This window comes from Photinus pyralis, unplaced genomic scaffold (genome assembly GCF_008802855.1).
Source record: "Photinus pyralis isolate 1611_PpyrPB1 unplaced genomic scaffold, Ppyr1.3 Ppyr1.4_LG7, whole genome shotgun sequence".
Taxonomy (NCBI): Eukaryota; Metazoa; Arthropoda; class Insecta; order Coleoptera; family Lampyridae; genus Photinus; species Photinus pyralis.
In genome coordinates, this window is record NW_022170738.1 from 36,252,947 (window position 1) to 36,271,506 (window position 18,560).

Sequence of the window (18,560 nt, forward strand, 5' to 3'; positions counted from 1 at the left end):
CTTTTCTTCCATTCGTTTTTAGGTTTTGTTTACTATGATGGAGTTTTAGATTGGCGGTGAGATAAACATTTAACGCGTATTTGCGGTTTTGAGCGAAATTGCTCAGTACTTTTCCTTCCAATTTTAGAATAGAAATTAATATTCCCACCTGAAAGCGTAGGTGAACCCCTTCATTAACCGCATGTGTAACATCTGCCTCATAAACGAACCCTGCAAATATGTGCTTAGCCATTCTGATAAAGAAAACTGATAATTTCCATACGGGTCATTTAACGTAAGGTAAATAAGCACATCGCTTGCCATTTAAATTAATGCAAGTTTTTGTTTTCAGGACTGGCTGTACGTTTTTAATCGCGTGGTGCATATCTGCGGCTTAGAGTGCCGGAAACACTTATCAGCAAAATTGAAATACGACAGTTTATAATGTTTACCTCGAGGGGACGTGTGCAAGCGTTAGAACAGTGCCGTTACACCAGTGTTTTTGGGGATGTTGTGATACTGAACCAAAGTTTACCTATGAAATCTCAGCAAGAGCTCATTCCTCTGCCCAGTCTGTCGAGGACGCCCTTCAAAGGGCTCTCTAAATCGCGGGAACAGTCGGAAATAGAGAGCAAGAGGAGGGCATCGCAATTAGTCGACGAGCTACTTTTGCAAATTTATCACAGGAATAAGTGTTTGAGTTGCAGTGGATATACTTCAACTACATCATTAAGGTCGCAAACTAGTTTCAGCAAATACTCATCTTCCGACCTTGAGGAAAAAAGTGAGTACCATTTTTGCAAAACTGAACTCGCATTCGAAGTCATATTTCAAAACCCCAATTAATTAAGCGCGCTTCTAACGAAACCACTCACGACTACTGTTAATTATACTCACTTCAATGGGAGAAATAAAATTCCAAAATTCGGTATTCCAATTAACGCCTACTGTTAATTGGAATGTGGGGAACAACCGGCAGGGTCGGAGATAGTAAGGTAATAAACACGTAGACTGTACGGCCTCGACTGGTAAAACCGGCTAAATAATGATTAACAGAGGTGAAATTTTAAAATATTAATTCGCATTTGTCTTCTAAAAAGTCATTTTGGACGCAACAAAAATAATTGAAATATCTTGACGGGAACGGTTTCAAACGGCGCACTAATTACAGCTTTTGTTTACGGTAACGCCGCGGCGGCTGAACCACAAGTCTAGAAATGAAATCAATTACCTTTACCTACTATCTTCAACTACTAAAACCAACACCTCGACCAACACAAATATGTTCGGCACGACACTTTTCGTAACGAAGCGCTTTCAGATACCGGGTGTTCACCTGTAAAAGTATGTAAACTTCAAGGTGGAAAATAGGTGCTTCATTATAATGGTTCTTGAGCCAAAAAATTATAAAATAATCGCTCGAGGAAACGCATATTTTGTGGCTTGGGGCCTTGCTTCCAAACAAACAATTTTGAATTTCGAAAAGCTGCTTGTTGAATGTCGTAGTTCTTTCCACCATCCATTTTTACCACGCGCAGTAAGGGAGGTATTGCATTGGGTTAAAAAATGACCTCTCACTTTTTTTACGGAAATACACGTTTTGAAGCACCTCAAAGTAGCTCAATTTAATAAACTCACTCCCAAACAAATAGGACAAATATACCACGCTACAAGACTCGATCGAAATAGATTAAATTATCTTGTAATGTCCATAATCCAAATCCAGTCTGGCACTGCGATTTCCATTAAACAGACGTGTACAAAGAAACACTGAATTCGTCTCAGAAACTTCACTTCTTTATTACATAACAGTTCAACTTTTCTCCGAATACGTGACACCTCGCGTGACACTAACTAACTTTCCTCAATCCGGGAGCCTGCACGGCTCCAACAAATGGGCCCCACTCTACCCAACGGCTAAAACGTGCCGGTGGCAGTGGCGAAAAGGCGAACGGCAAAAAGCCATAGCGTCTTCCTTCTTCTATTTAACACCTTTCCCCCTCTTATCCCATCTTGGATTACACTTCCAAATTCTCTAGTTAAAATAAACAAAATTCTCTTATCTAAATCCGCATCTGCGACATCTGCTTACAAAATTAATTAACTTTATCGATAAGCGCAACTCTTATTCGCGCCGGAGCAACACATGAGATAAGCTTTTCAAATATTACGCAAATAACTTTGAGACGTTTCTTATCCCATAACACATATTTTTTTACAATTAAATAAACTAAATAAACAAATTACAATGCGGCTATAATTAAAAATTAACATCGACTAACCCACGTAAATTTAGACAACAATGTATAAGATCTTGATATATTAGGAAAAATATAGCAATAAATACAGGGTGGTCAACGACGAGTCTTTCAGCACTTATTTGCATCGATATCGACCAATAAATAAAAGAGATATCAATTTCTTCCTTAAGATGCATTTTGGTTAGGAAATGGATCTTCACTATTATTATTTCCAAATAATTATGAAAATTCTTGAAAGATTTTCAAGTTTTTGTCCACGTTTCCAACATTTCTGAAACACTCTATAATTATTTATTACAAAATTTTAATTTTGAACTTTAAACATTGTTCAAAAATTGTACACATTTTCGATACATCTCTTAAATGTTTTAAATATTTGCAAAAATGCTACACATGTTCTGAGATATTTTCGATACAAAATACGAAATATGAAAGCTAGACTACGCGGTTTGTGACGAATTCACTGTTAGATTGTGTTAGAAGATGGAGCAACAAATCAACCTCAAATTCCTTGTTGAACTCAGAAAACTGTCACGGAATCCTGTAAGTGTTTCTGCAACTTTACGACCATGTTTGTTTGAATTGTGGAAGAGCATTTCAAATTGTTGCAATTAATTGCAACGGGTTTCTTAGTAAATTGGTGGATGCATGAAACGCACTTCAATGTGAGTGGAAAAATTATTCACCGAATTTCAGATAATGGCTACTGAAATGTAACTGATAAATGGAATCTGATAGTAGATGAAGTTTCGTATTCGTGGAACGATTAGATAATATTTTATTGACCGCCCTTTGCGTTAACGAGCATTCGATACGACTTTTTCCACCGTTAATAATTGGACTAAGCAAGTAAGCCGAGCGCTATTAGATTTCTCATGGTGATTTATTAACTATACAGTTGAATAATTTTTGGTTTTTGTATTACCGTTCTCCGTGGCGTCAGTCGATTCGTCCAATTCAGTTTATATAACCATTTTGTGAAAACAGGCATGATCGGATTTATTGAAAGTTATTTTCTTAATGTCTATAAAAATTGTAACTTATATTAAAACCTGAAAATACGTAATTAAAAATGGCGCAGTTTGACACTGAGCCTTCCCAAAATTGGGCAGATATAACAATCGTGATATCAAAAACGAATTAAATTTAATTCCTAGACATCAAGTTAATACATTTGCAAGTGTCGTCATTAAATCACATTAGTTAATATAATAGCTATTCTCAAGTGGGTCATAAGGCTCGAGGAAGTTAATTTCTCAAGTGGATAAAGTGCCAATGACACACGCGTCATATGCAACATTTTATCCAAAACAGCTCAATGAGCAGGTTTTTAGCAGTTATTAAAACCTGATACGTTTTCCGAAATGGATCGTGATTGTTAATGTAGGAATTATAAATTCATTACCTACATGAAACAAATTGAAGGCGCTTAGGGCGAGGTTTCCATGGAGTTGTGGTGATTTATAATATTATCCACTGCATAATGTGTAATTTTTTCCACTAAAATTGAACGTAAATGAGTTCTTTATTGGATGGATTACACATTTTACATCGTAGTGCATTATACATACTCGAGTCAAAAGTTATTCGCGCTTTTTCCATACACATCCTTAGGTTATCTTTAAGTTTGTCACACTGGACTCGACAAACTTTGTATTGCAATGGTAGTTTCTTCTTTTAATTCGATTGGGAGTTACATGATGCTATTCGGACCCCGAGCTACGATTATGAAGTTAATAAAAGTTGATAGAAGCGTTTCTAACAAAAAAATTGCGGGAGAAACCCGAAATTTTCCATAATTTTAATAAAAAGTTGTTTATTACGTCAAAACGTGAGGCTATTTTCATATTTCATGATCACTTTAAGTTGGTAAGAATGTACGTAATATTCCCGAGTGCCAACTTCAATGTCCAAAGAGGTTACGTTAACATTTTTCGATTGTTCTCTAGATATTTTAATAAATGGTAAAAAAATTAGAAAATGGTTATGTAAAACCATGCATGTGTTTGTGATTATACAAACTATGATAGCAGTAAGTAGTTCTCTACATGTTTTACATAATTCTTATGTAAATTGTTTATAGATAAGCAGCATTTTATCCATGCATCATAATTAAAATGTTTACCAATTGGAAACATGAGATATGTACACTTTAACTCGTTTGATTAAGAACTATTGTAGAATGTAGCATTCGGGTGTACAAGATGGTTGATGCTAATCGGCGGTCGATACGAAAAATGTTGCCCATGAAAGATGCGAGAGGTGCCCTTTCCTCTCTCGAGTGTAAAGGGCGGTCGATACGGAAAAAGCTTCTCTTCTTCTCTAAGGCGTTCAAATTTAGACTGTGCGCCCTTCCAATAGTGGTTTTATGAAAGTGTATCCACATGGAACTTGGAAGTGTCGCATCTCGTGTCGCATATATTGTGTATCACTCGGAGTATACCTAAAATTGTACTGTTTATTAGATCTATTATATTACTTCTACTGCATTCACTGTTAATATACACGTTGTACCCAGCTTCGCGTGGAAGCGTGAACGAATGCCGTGTTCAGAAAAATTATAATTGAATATTGTACGACTAAATACAGAGTGTCACTGTAACAACCTAATATATTTCAATTTAGTAGACGAAGAAGTTAACAAAACCACTTACAAAATTGAAGCTGTCGCTTTCTCAAACTGATCAGCTTTTTAAATTTTACCAATCATTACGAATGAGGAAATATGAAGTAACAACCTCACATTTGGACGAAATTAACCGAACTTTATATTAAGATTTTACAAAATTTCGGAATTCTTCCGCAATTTTTTTTAATTGAAAGCGCTTATTTGAGATACCCTCTCACAATTTGTACTATTTTCATGATCGTAGTTCGGGGTCCGCATAACGTTATGTACCCCGATTGGGAATTCGATTCGTTTTTTGCATTAATCTTCCGTAGCTTTAATGTTTTCGGCCGTGGTCGTTAAAACACAAGTTATAGCAAGAAATACTACGCAACATTTATCAAAACACGCAGAAATCTACAACGTAAATTTGAGAGGGAAATTGTTTCGTTCTTACAAAGTATAAGTGAGTCAATGTGAATCGTTGTCTCTTGTCTATTTATGAAACACTCGTTATTAACTGCACGAAAACCAAATAACACCCAATAATATATCGGTCTTCGAATCTGTTCGTCAACCGGAACTACCTTCTACAGTTGGTCTGGCGCCGATAGGAGGGCTGCTAACGTCTTTTTGCAGAAAATGCCAATCTTGGACAAACCGTTGCAGATCCAAACACTGCGGCATCACGAACAGGAATTCTGATTGGGAATTGGATATAGCTCCGAATATAGTAACATAAGAGTGGTAGAAAACGGAATGGGCAAAAAAACTCCTCCTTAAATAACTTGCTCTGAGTGTAACTTAAGTTTTTTCAATTCAACATCCCATCTAAGATTTTAAATGAACTTATTGTTTTTGTTTTTACCTATTACTTAAAATAGGTATACAAATAACGCGACCAGTTACAGTATCGTATAGTTACAGTATAGGTGTGGTTCTGTTCCGTCACGTCCTGTTCGACCCGATTTTTAACGGATAGGAACGGTCGCCGGACCGGAAGTGACAATTGTGCGACAACCTTTAGTAGAAAGTACTATTTAATGCTGCTATGGAGCTAATTACAATTCTCATATCCATTGGCCTATCAAATGTCGGCGTCGCTTAGAAATAAAATTGTTAAGTGGACAGGGATTATTACGTAACCTCTAAAAATCGGAAAAAACAGTACGAATTAAGAAATGTAAAACCGACGATTTCCAGAAAGTATCTTATATTTTTTGTTTTCTTTCTACCGATGTCCCAATGATTAAATAAATAATATTTACACTGAATATAGTAAGCTGAGTAAATTTAATGATCAGTTGAATAAAATAATAGCACTTTTTTACTATCTAATTGTTAAGTTAGTATATTAATTTAACTATGGCTACTTGATTATAGTGTAACAATTAGTGCTACTATACGCTATTCATTTTAAGAAGGTAGCGGTAGAAAGCATAGGGACAGCTTGACCTTCACTGTTATTGGTTAAAACACGAGTCAGTATTACCCTGAAAAATAAAACCAGTGACGAATTCTGTCTTTTAGAATTTTCAGTTACGAACTAAACTGTCGAATTGTCATTAGCTGTCAATTTCAAAGATCCAAGCGTGATATCGTTTGATTTATATGTATATTTTTCAAATTTTGTGCCGTTTTATATTTTTCCTGTGTGTGTCGATCTTCAAACACAGTACCATCTATTACCTTTTTATAATGAATGCAGTATAGTATTTTTTGGTCAAGCAGTTTATATATATATATAGTTGAACAAAAGCACTTTCTTTAATCATGTACTAATCCAATATGCCGTCCACAAAAAAAGTGTTATATGCCAGAAATTGCCACCGCAATTTAATTTGGTTATCATTTGAAAAATTGTTTTAAATCGCAGAGGAAGACGTGAATCGTGACTTGTTTAGTGGTGGACGTAAATCGTTGTTTTTTTTGGCAGAGGGTTTTGGTGTATCGTAATTGAGTGTATTTTGTTACAAGACAGCAGTTTTTCCAGTTGTACAGTTTTGTAGAAGAAAGTTCGTTGAGCGCTCTAAAAGAGTTTTATTACGCCGTTTATAGTGAAAGGCGCCAAATAAAAATGCCATGTGCATCTACAAACTCACAAGTACCTGTCCAGTATAGCTCAATTAAACACAGGTACTAACAAAATATTTTATACGAGATGATTATAATGTTTCGAGGGCAAAAAGGGAAAAATTTGGATAAAACGGTAATTTGTTAATTAACGGGTACCCTGGGTACCATCAGAAAAATTTAGCATGAGACCTTTTATATCCTGGGTCCTAATTTGGGTTCGATTAAACACAACATGGACAGACAGATGAAACAAATTTCTGATACAGAATAGCAATGACTTCAAATTCAAATAAAATGATCGAAATTGTGTTTATTATCAAATTAACGACCACATTGAACTTCACCATACAGGGTGATCCACCGTTATTATAGGTGCTGAAGCCAAACAAAACTTTCGCATGTGGTAGCTTACACAAAAATAATTTGTCTACCTTGGACAAAAGGGCAACTTTATCACCCGCATGCACGACGGACGGACAGGCAGACGGCAAAGATAGGATTTTAAGAAAATGCACCTATGGTTCCTCTGCATCGGTATCATAGTAAGCGCTGTTGAGGTTTGGAAAATCTGTAAAATGTCACACAGAATTTCAGGGTAACTACTTATTGAAACAACAGGAATATTATTTGACATTGGCATCGGCCACTTGGCTTGCACAAACTAACATGAAATTAAACATTCATTGGGTTCGTAAACACATACGACAATTTTTTTAAATAATTACAGTAATTATGAATCTAAAATGAACTCCCAAGTCCCAATCCTCCCCAAAATTACCTACAACTAAATTTCATCTACCTACCTACGTCAAATGTCACAAAAGAAAATAGAAAAGTCTCACTTACGTCGCGATCTTATTTATTTCGCTGTACGCATGTGTAATTGTACGACGACTTTTATGATTGAAATGAAAACGCATAGTGAAATATTAACAACGAGCGTAAAGGAAATATCTGCTTGAAAATACCTTTTTATGTTAATGTCAACAATGTAACAAATGGAAAAAAGGCAAAAGCAACAAAATTTGAAATTCATACATGACGTATATACACGCGATAAAATGTTTTATTAAAAACTTACGATAACAGTTCGAAGTTCAATAAGCTCTAAACGAGAGAAAAGGTCGTAAAAAGGATCGTTTGTTTTGAAGTAGCAGCAACCGGAAGGTTTATGTGAAAAAAGTGCATAAGTAGGTTCCAAATGGCCGTCGGGGTTTTTATCTACTTAATAATTTGCAAAGTTTCAAAGGAAAGTTAATTAAAAACTTCCTTGTAACTATCCACCCTTATGCTTACCAAAAAGATAGATAAGCTACGCTACAAATTTAAATGGAAGCGCTCATTCGATAGATACATAGCGAAAAGTCATCAATAAATTACGAACACGAACCGCGTCCATACCAAACCCAAAATACGCCTTGTATATGTTAACGGGGTTCATTAATTAAGCCGTTTTTTTATTCGAGCTTGGTAATTACTGTATACGTGTCAGCTTCATTCTAAAGCACATTCCTAGTTTATTAACGCTAAGCAAAGTTGAGCTTCGAGTACTTGATGCCCTTCTCAAAGTGTACATTAAAAACTTTCATGGCAGTGTAAGTATGCTTCATTAACATTATAAAAAGTAAAATCACCAATAAACCACAAGAATATATTAATAGGAACGCGTTTCAACTGTCATCATCACAACTGTAAGATAAAATACCTACATACAAATATGACCCTATTTATGCTAATTACACGTGAAAGTGGAAGGTTACGAGCTCTGATTGACTTAAAGAACCTTCTTCGTCAGTATTTTTTTCTCCTCTCTCATTTCGTTTGCCTAGACCAAAAGGTCCAACCCTCTTCGTTTTCCTACCACCGCATTCCAATCCCCCATTGCTATAAGATTATCCCTAGACTTTAGGTTATTAATTAGATTATTAAAATAATACTATAGCTACTACCTCGTCTATGTTTCGATGTTCGCATATACACTTGAACGGTTATCGTATCGGGTGTGTCCAACAAAATAAATCTACCACTGTATTGTACATATCCCTTAACCCTCTTTCCTAAATCTTTGTACCACTCCTACTCCGCCTTCATCTCAGCTGCTCTCAATCGTTTCTGTATGTATCACTCTGTCATCACTCCAAAAGTCTCTAAAATATACCCATCATATCGACTCGTATTTTCATTATTTCACGTTTTAAATTTTGCCTAATACCTATGCGAGAGAGCACTATCTATTGAAAAGAACAGTTTCTACAAAATCCTAGGTCTCGTATAATGAATGGCTCCTCTGATTCTAATACGACGGTAAATCTCGATCATATAAAATCTTTGCGCTCATTCAGCCGCTGCGTGCCTGCGAGAAAATACGCATTACAGTTTAGGGTCACAGAATTTTAGCTTCGCTATCGTTCGTATTTATCGTAATAGTTTCTAATTTGCAATTTTACGCGTTTGTTTTACACGTGCTTCTACTTGGTTACCGCAATTCTCTTACAAGCAAAACACGCTGTCGAGTGTCACACCATATGCCGGACCGCGTGGCGCAGTTCAGTTGAAGCTGGACTTGCGGTACTAAGGGTCCCCGGTTCGAATCCGGTATGAATATTGGTAAATGTATAGTGGGTTGGGTTGGCAGAGCAGCCCCCCCCACTCAAAAATAAATGTATAAAAATACCCTGTGAAAAATTAAGGGTGATCGACTTAACTGGCTCGATAGGTATTGTATTCATATTACACATAATAAAATCCACCCTGCGATAAATTCTCGCCGGCTGACTTAAGTTTGCTCGCCGCTCAACGCCAAATTTTTTTAAAACAATATAAACACACCCGTCACTCATTGATAGGTTCTTGACACAACGTTGCTTACTGTTTAACGCACATTGCGTTACCGAACTATTTACTTCCCACTATTTTTCTCTTTGATTGACACCCATTCCGGGATGCATAACTTGTTCCACTAACAATAATTTTACACAACCAATAAAGCTCATTGACATCAATAACTTAACCCCACGTACAGTATTTCCTGTCCAGTTAGCAATTCTCACGCTATGTCGCACCGTCGCGTCGATAACGACTGCAAAATAAGCAAAATCTCCCTGTATAATTCGAACTACTCGCTGTATGTCCACAACGCATTGGTGCCGCCAGTTATTGCATACATTTAAAAAGGTATTTGGGGAAAATGGCACACATCGTCCTGGAAAGAACACAACTTTGACGCTGCAAAACAAAAAGCTGTACCTACAGAGGCCACTTCCCACCACACCAGTCCTGTAGAAAATTCTGCGAGGACATCGCAATGACTCCAAAAGCTCTTTCATAGAAACATGAAAGAAAGATAGAAAACCTTCAGAAAAGTGATGGAAGTCCGACAAAGACACATTAAAGCTTTTGCTCCAAAAGCACAAACAAGGGATCCATAATCCTAAAACATAAAACTTGCCTATTCCAGTATGGACGACAAAAAGAAGAACTGGGAACTAGCAAGCACAAAAAAAATAAAAAAAACACAAAAGACGCGGGCGCGAACAATAACACAACATACACATACTGATATTCTGTACACATTACAGAACGTTTAGAATAAGGAGTTCGTGTAATTATCGTACATCAAATAAGATACGAAGAATCGCACACGATTTTCAGTAAGGGAAAATTTTGCCACTCAGGGCGCATTTGGAAACCAGACTTTTAATCCGGCTCATATTCAATAGCACTGATCCTTGAACTCGTAGAAATCGATTGGCGAAGGTTTGACATCGCCTCCTCTTTTCGTTTTCGAGTTAGACGAGGAACAGGCGGACAGACGGACAAAACCATGATATAAGGGGAATTTTTTCTTTCGAAAAATTTCCTTTAAAACGGTTCTTGTGTAATGGGTGAAACAAATGGCCCCTTTGTAGTAGTAGTAGTCTGCGCAAAAGCGACGAACGTACTCGGGGAAAACGTGCGCTGTTGCCGCGTCTTTGGTCCTCAAAAACCCGTCGGTGCCTTTTTAAACCGGTTGAAAAGCCGAAATGTGGGTTAGCGAAGTTACAAGAGTTTACACGTAGCACCAATTTTTTTTTCAGAAAGGGAAGGCAGTTTGTAATCTATCAAAACATCAATTCGGATTCATCAATTTAATAGACAATTGCTCTGCCCTCCTTACGCTTCATTACTCTCCAATGGTGACGGCCGGGTTTTGCCCACACAGGCGCTTGTATTTTCCGTTGTTCTATGGACCCCGGAATTTCACGGAACCGAAGGTGCTTTTCGCTGTATCTTCGCGTCCAAGGATTTTACTGTAGCCTCTGGTCGGAGCAGGCGATATGCAAGGCTTCTCCTCTGTGCAGCGGCGCGCAACAAGTACCTCTTCCAGTTCATCGAATCCGTACGCCCTCCTTTTAGATAAGTATAACCTCCGGATTTGGATAGTCAAATTTCAACCGGGAGATTGTAGCAGCCGCATCGCTTGGCTTTGGTTCCCGCATGGGCCCCACTGTTTTAATCGATTGTGTAGCCTTTCAAGTAGAATGTAACACAGTAAAAAAGTGGAGGTCATAGAACTTTGATGTAATTGAATATGATTATGGCACCACAAAAATGGGATTACTGACCATGGAAATGATATTTGATGACCTCGACATTGTAATTAGACACCTCATACATAGGAAGTCATTGACCTTGGATTACCTCGAACATGTATTTTGATACAGCAAACATGGGGACATTGGTCTTGTATGACCTTGAAAATGTAATTATGCAATAGATAAAAATGAGGTCATTTTCGTGTCCTTAAAAATTGAATCAGATACTGAAAAAATGTTGTCTTGTATGACTTAACAAATAATTTGACACCTCAAAAAATGGAACCATTGATCCTGTATGTCCTTGAAAATTTAAGTCTGCAAGAAATGGACCTTGACCTTGAGAGTGTAATTAGACGCCACATAACAATGAGGCAATTTGCCTAGGATGACCTCGGTCATGTAATTTGACACTTTACAAATGTGGCCATTGACCTAGTATGCCCTTAAAAATGTAATTTAACACCCACGTGGCACGCAACTTTCACCTTGACCCAACTTCCAAGGGCACCACCACGTGGCACGCTGCCTTGACCTATTTTCCAAGGTCAACACCAAGGGACGGGCGACCTTGAACTGAGCCAGGATCGGCCTTGCATACCTTCTTCTTAACACATCCATGCTTGAAGTAGACAGCATACTGACGATTCGTGTTGCGAATTTGTGTATTGTGGTGTGGCGGCGAGAGCGCTACACGCACGCCGCGAATCCACGCGCTCGTGTGCATCGGGCCTTATTTACTGCTTCCAGTTGCTGTTTTACGACCCACGAGCACATATTAGACGTTGGGGCTAGCGTCCCATACGATCAATCGCCGGGCCATTCCCTCAGGACGTCACTGACTAACATGTTTATTGTTTGTTACCTATATCTTGTGTACAGCCACTTTTTTTGCACTAAAGATCTTATTTCCGGCAACGGTAACGGACTAATCATGAAAAAAAAGGTCACTAGTACCACAGATCTACACATACACAGATTGCTAACCTTATGCATTTTTTGGGAAACAAATTTAGGTATACTTAAAAGCGCCCTCTATTGCGGAGCAGTAGAAACATGTACCGTTTAAAACTGTAATATGACGCTTATGGATTTATGCATTAGATGTCGCTGCAAAAAATTTAAAGCGGTAAAGTGTGCATAATTCGAATTCGTTATTTTTGGCATTTGATATTTGTAATCTGTGAATTTATTTTGTGATTTGTTTATAGACACGTATTCAAGAGATCATATATGTATACCTACATACGTATTCCAAATCTTATCGGCGAGGTAAAGAGTGTAACGTTAATTATGGCAGAGATATACATAGTTTTTAAGTAACCTTTGCGGTTAGCAATCTGTCAAGACCTTTAAAGCTGCAAATAATTTCCGCCAACTTCAAAAAACCTTCACGATTCTTTAAGAACCTGCCCTATGTTCGTGTGTATCTGTGACCACAGGTACCCGCTTTTAATAACTCCTTTACGACGAACGAGTAGCTCCAGTGTTAAATTAAACAATTATGGCTCAGCGTACCTCCTATCATATCATATCACTGTAATAATACGAATATTAAGGAATTCGAATTGTGCAAACTTTAGCGCTTTAATTTTGTTTCAGCGACATCTAACGCATAAATCCATAAGCGTCATATTACAGTTTTAAACGATACATGTTTATACTGCTCCACAATAGAGGGCGCCTTTAAGTATACCTAAATTTGTTTCCCAGAAAATGCATAAGGTTAGCAATAATCTGTGTATGTGTAGATCTGTGCTAGTACCTAAGCCGTTTTCTCTGCGATAATATGACATAACCCATTTACTCATAGAAAGTGGACCACATTGTACATGTTCGTTATAAAAAGGCGCTTAAACAGCGTATGTGTCCTTTATTTCTTGTCCTGAGCTTGAGCCTGTCTGGCAAACATTTAAAAGTAGTTGTTAACATGGTAGAATCTGGATCTCATCCGTAAACAAAGGATGGAATAAGGGCGGTAATCTAGGCGCAGTATGTCATTAATCATAATTTACTTAAATGAAGCTTGCTTACTAGTAAGAAGGGTTGGTTAGTTGTAACGAATCGTGCCCGGGCGAATGTAGGGGTGTTTATCGGTAGATTTATCAGACTAAGGAAATAATTTAATGTTCTTGAACTTCATTCGCATTTGGTGTGTAATGGTAATATATAATTGAGCTGAGCTCCCAAATTTTCGCCAATCAGAACATGGTGTTTAGTTTTTTCTTACAAAATACGGGATTAATTATAGCCGTCCTATTTGGGTGATTAACGGTTTCGTACTGTTTAAGACGAACGCTATCTTTGTAACACAAACCTTCCCTTCCGCATATTAACAAAAGCTGTATTTTATCTTCGTTGCTTTTTCATTAATTAAAATCGTAACGCAGACATGAGATTGTTTATTTTGTTTCTCTGGCAACATTCCCAAAACAACAGAGCAATTCGTTTTAATATTGTTGTGGATGTAGGGACTATAGCGAAACTTAATAATTAGACCTTTTCAATTTACCCAACGTAGATATTAATTATTGTTGAGAAGTCCAGTGTATAACCCGTAATGAACGTTTCCAAATTAACAAGCGCTTTATTTGGAAAACAGAACAAGGAAATTGAAGCAAAACGACGGCGTGAGAATTTAAAAATGTTCGAAACAGAACCAGATCTTGTACTCAAGAGTATTAAAAATTCTGTCACGTTTGCTGTCAGTCCTAATCAGAAACATTTAAACGTTGGCAATTGTATGTTGAATTATGTGATAAAGTACGTCAAGAATTTCCAATTAATTAAAGTTACGATCAAACTTACCATGGCTTTTGTCAGTACACTTATTACGTTCATGTTACAGTACTGATGAAACCGAATTTTATTGTAAAGTGCTCTAAATGTTGACTAATAGACTGAGCATTTTTTCTCACTTAAGTCGTTGTGTCACTTAGCACCTGGAAACCTTCTTGGTGCCGCTTTGGTAGCGCTTATATATTCACTTTGGCTGGTCGGTCGGTCGATCGATCGGTCGGACGGTCAGTCGGTCGGCTGCAAAGGTTTTTTAAGTATAACTCTCGAAGGAATCATCGTTTCCGGTTTGAAGCATTCGGTTTGTGTCACAATTCTTTGCATGCAGATTATATTTTAGCGCTAATAAAACCTCGATCCGTCGCACAAAAACGCTCACGCGCGTCGAGTACTTTCCACCTTGTTGTAAGATTGATGGCCTCCAAGAGTTTCACTGCTTCCGTTTGTGCAGTTACACATTATTGCTAAAACGGCAACGCTACCCTTAAAAAATGACACATTGCGCATTTCAAATTTTATTTTACAGAAAGCAATCAAGAAAGCAAAAACAATAAGAGTTTTGTACTTACATGTATAATGTTTTTTTTGGTTCTTGTTTGAAAATCCTTATTTTATTCCAAATTTACACACATTATGCACACGCGAGAGTTGTGCACCGTTAAGAACATCACTATAATTATGTAAACTTTAGCAGATTATTTGAAAGGCTAATAAAATTCGTAATACTAAGGTTAACTTATCTTCGGAGTGCGTTTTCACTGTAATACTTTCTAGTACCAGTTAGTATATGGTTGCCTTCCTTCGCGTTAACACGTAGTTATAGTAATATTAATAACGGTGCATCTTTTCTGCGTGCACATAATATGTGTAAACTCTGAAAAAATAAGGATTTTCAAACAAGAACTACAAAAACATTATACATGTACAGTATAGAACCTTTATTGTTGTTGCTTTTTTGCTTCAGTGCTTTGCTTTTCTTCTGTTTTGTAAAATTTGAAATGCGTAATTTGTCATTTTGTAAGAGTAGCGTTGACGTTTCTGCAATCTAACACTATCTCCTAAAGTATTCATCCGATTTTGATCAAATTTAAGATATGTTATTGATGTTAAGGTAAACAAGATTCCTAAAACAATAAAACGGCTTTCCGCTACTTGACGTTTGGCGTTTTCCGTCTGTCACTTCACTAAGCGTGCATTATCTGCTGCTCAATAGAGGGCGCTTTTAAGTATACCTAAATGTGTTTCCCATAAAATGCATAAGGTTAACAATCTGTTGTATGTGTAGATCTGTGGCGAAAGTGAACGACAAGTGACAAGGGCCTGTGACAGGTGACGCAAGTTACAAATGACATTCTCCTGCAATATTGCCAATTCGTTATGTCATCTGATTGGTCGGGCTTATTATGTCACAGAGCCCCCCACAATCATATCGTTTTGAATAAACCCTTAAAACCGCACATTTTCATTATTTTTTTGGTAATCAGCCTCTATTTTTAAATAAAATTTTACTGTCCAAAAAAATGTTTTATGGTTTCAGGTTCAGGCTTATTAAATTAGGACTACGGAATTCAACTATACTGTAAACCCCCATTGCGCGCTATAAAAAAGAGCAAATATTCTCGTAAGACATAGGAGGTATGTAAATTAAGTAATGAGACTGGCAACGTTGCGTTTGATCTGGCAACACTGGAAGCGCGGGGCTTGGTGGGGCGCCAGAGGAACATGTGATCCACCTTCAGTACGAGTTTGACCTCGTTCGAGTCATTTCTTTTTTTATTGCCTTTATTTTATAGTGGGCGGAGTGTTAGCTAATTAGCTATTCTCCCCACTCAATCCACCATACAATCACAAACAGCCATGCCTTACCTGGGATTCGAACTCAGGACCCGGCTTGTAGCCAGAGCAAGAGCTACTAACGTAAACTCATCTGTGATTTGGTTGTGCGTAGCGATTGTTTTTGTGAAACAGTTTTTTCTATTGTGTTCTAAAAATGAATGACATCAATTTCGAGCAACGGTGTGCTATCAGGTTTTGCTTCAGACTTGGGCACAGTGCAACGGAAACTCTCCTTAAACTTCAGCAGGCTTACGGAGGTAGTGTTTTGTCAAGAGCCCAGGTTTTTCGGTGGTTTAGGGCATTTTCAGAAGGAAGAGAGTCGATTGAAGGTGAACCACGAAGCGGAAGGCCTTCATCTTCAAGAACCGATGAAAATGTCGACAGAATCCGGGATCTTGTGCGTTCAGATCGTCGGTTGACGGTCAGAATGATCTGGGAAGAGTTAAATTTGACTCACACCACCGTTCATCAAATTTTGACCAATGAATTGGGGATGAGAAAAATCTGCGCTAAAATGGTTCCAAAATCCTTTCGCAAGACCAGAAGAACATCAGGAAGGAAAGGTGCCTTGACTTTTTGGATTTAATTGAAAATGACCCCCATTTTCTGGAACGTGTCATTACTGGTGACGAGTCTTGGGGAGTTTGAGTACGACCCAGAAATCAAGCGCCAGAGCATGGAGTGGCACACTCTTGAAAATGCCTTAAACCACCGAAAAACCTGGGCTCTTGACAAAACACTATCTTCGTAGGCCTGCTGCAGGAGAGTTTCCGTTGCACTGTGCCCAAGTCTGAAGCAAAACCTGATAGCACACCGTTGCTCGAAATTGATGTCATTCATTTTTAGAACACAATAGAAAAAACTGTTTCACAAAAACAATCGCTACGCACAACCAAATGGCTCGAGCGAGGTCAAACTCGTACTGAAGATGGATCACATGTTCCTCTGCCGCCCCACCAAGCCCCGTGCTTCCAGTGTTGCCAGATCAAATGCAACGTTGCCAGTCTCATTACTTAATTTACATACCTCGTAGTTCTACACTTCGGCGTCAGATTACGGATGCTTGATATCGAAATGTTGTTAGTTCTTATCGTACCTACTCCCCGACTTCCTTTTACAACAATCATGAAATTACTCGGTAGTGACTTATTACTTTCGTATTTGTTCGACGCGAACTCTCTCATGAGCACCAGCATTGTTTAAATACTTATTTATTTTATTTAATCAATGTTACCAGTGTATTCTTGTATTCTTCCACGTTTATCTCGGAACAACTCCTTTCCCACCGCATGCATGTTTTGAAAAACACGCTAATCGACCATTCTATTCTATTCTACCAATCATATCTCCAGAATAACCGTTTTCCAGATACAGATTTGATTCCGCTGAACCGTCACATATTTCTTATTTTATTTTATGTCGCGATAATCTGGCTCTTTCGAACTTAACACGCCAGGGCTGCCCTCGGAAACCCTTCACCCACAAATATAACAGCGAACCTACCCTATAATGATACTACCCATTAGATCTTATATTCAAGCGAGCCGTTAGGCGAGTCTGTAATCTCCTAGAGCCAGTAAAAACTATTACTTGGCGTATAATGTACAATATTTTATTCGTTACTCATTTATAAACAACAACCAATGTAAACAATTGGTTCTTAAATTCATCGCGAAGAAATGTCTAAAATGTCTAGTTAGACCTGTAACAAAGCCTACGCATGAATTGTTGTCTATGAAATTGTCATAAATTACTAAAACCAAAAGTTGGCCCCGCCCACATGAAATGATTTGACATGTGTCGACAGTTAGTGCTACGTTAGTGCTCTTTAGTGCTCCAAGCTTGTCGTGAGTGCTGTTATGTAACATGAGAAAAATAAAAGCCGGGGCGGGGCCAAATTCACACTCAAATTTTACTTCTCGGAATAATGAACGGTGTTCCTGTGTTAGTGCTATGTTAGTGCTGTTAAATTCCAGTATCTAAAATTCTTTCGCCGCTTCTAAAAAAGTCAAGTGTGAAACTTCACTAGCCCCCCCCCCCATACATTTTTAACTAGGTGAAACCACATGTGATTATTAGTGCTACGTTAGTGCTGTTTTGTGCTCGAATATTGCCATTTCAGCATTTCATCTTTTCAAGATACTGCTCGAATATTGCCATTTCAGCATTTCATCTTAGGTAGAATACAAGTTATCTATTATTCAATATGTTTTCATTATTCAACTGTTGTCAGCCAATCGTATTCCGAGTTTGTCATTACTCTTCTGCTCACATTGTAGGGTTGCCTTGGAAACATGTGTGTAGCAAAAATCAAGATCTCGGATCGTGATAAATTCAGTTGTCAAACATTAATGTCAATCAAACAAATTACGAGAAATCAGTTTTGTGATAAAAATGGACAGTAGTGCAATCATGATGAGCAGTGACGAC

General features: G+C 37.7%; 1 protein-coding gene across 1 annotated transcript in view; it reads left to right on the forward strand.

The window, feature by feature from the left end:
- Positions 1 to 348: 348 nt before the first annotated feature.
- LOC116176222 overlaps positions 349 to 18,560 on the forward strand; it is a 29,592-nt gene continuing 11,380 nt past the window's right edge. Inside the window, exon 1 of the mRNA XM_031494702.1 lies at positions 349 to 763. Within this exon, the coding sequence (XP_031350562.1) occupies positions 424 to 763 (340 nt within the window). The 5' untranslated portion in view covers positions 349 to 423. The remainder of the gene's footprint in view (positions 764 to 18,560) is intronic.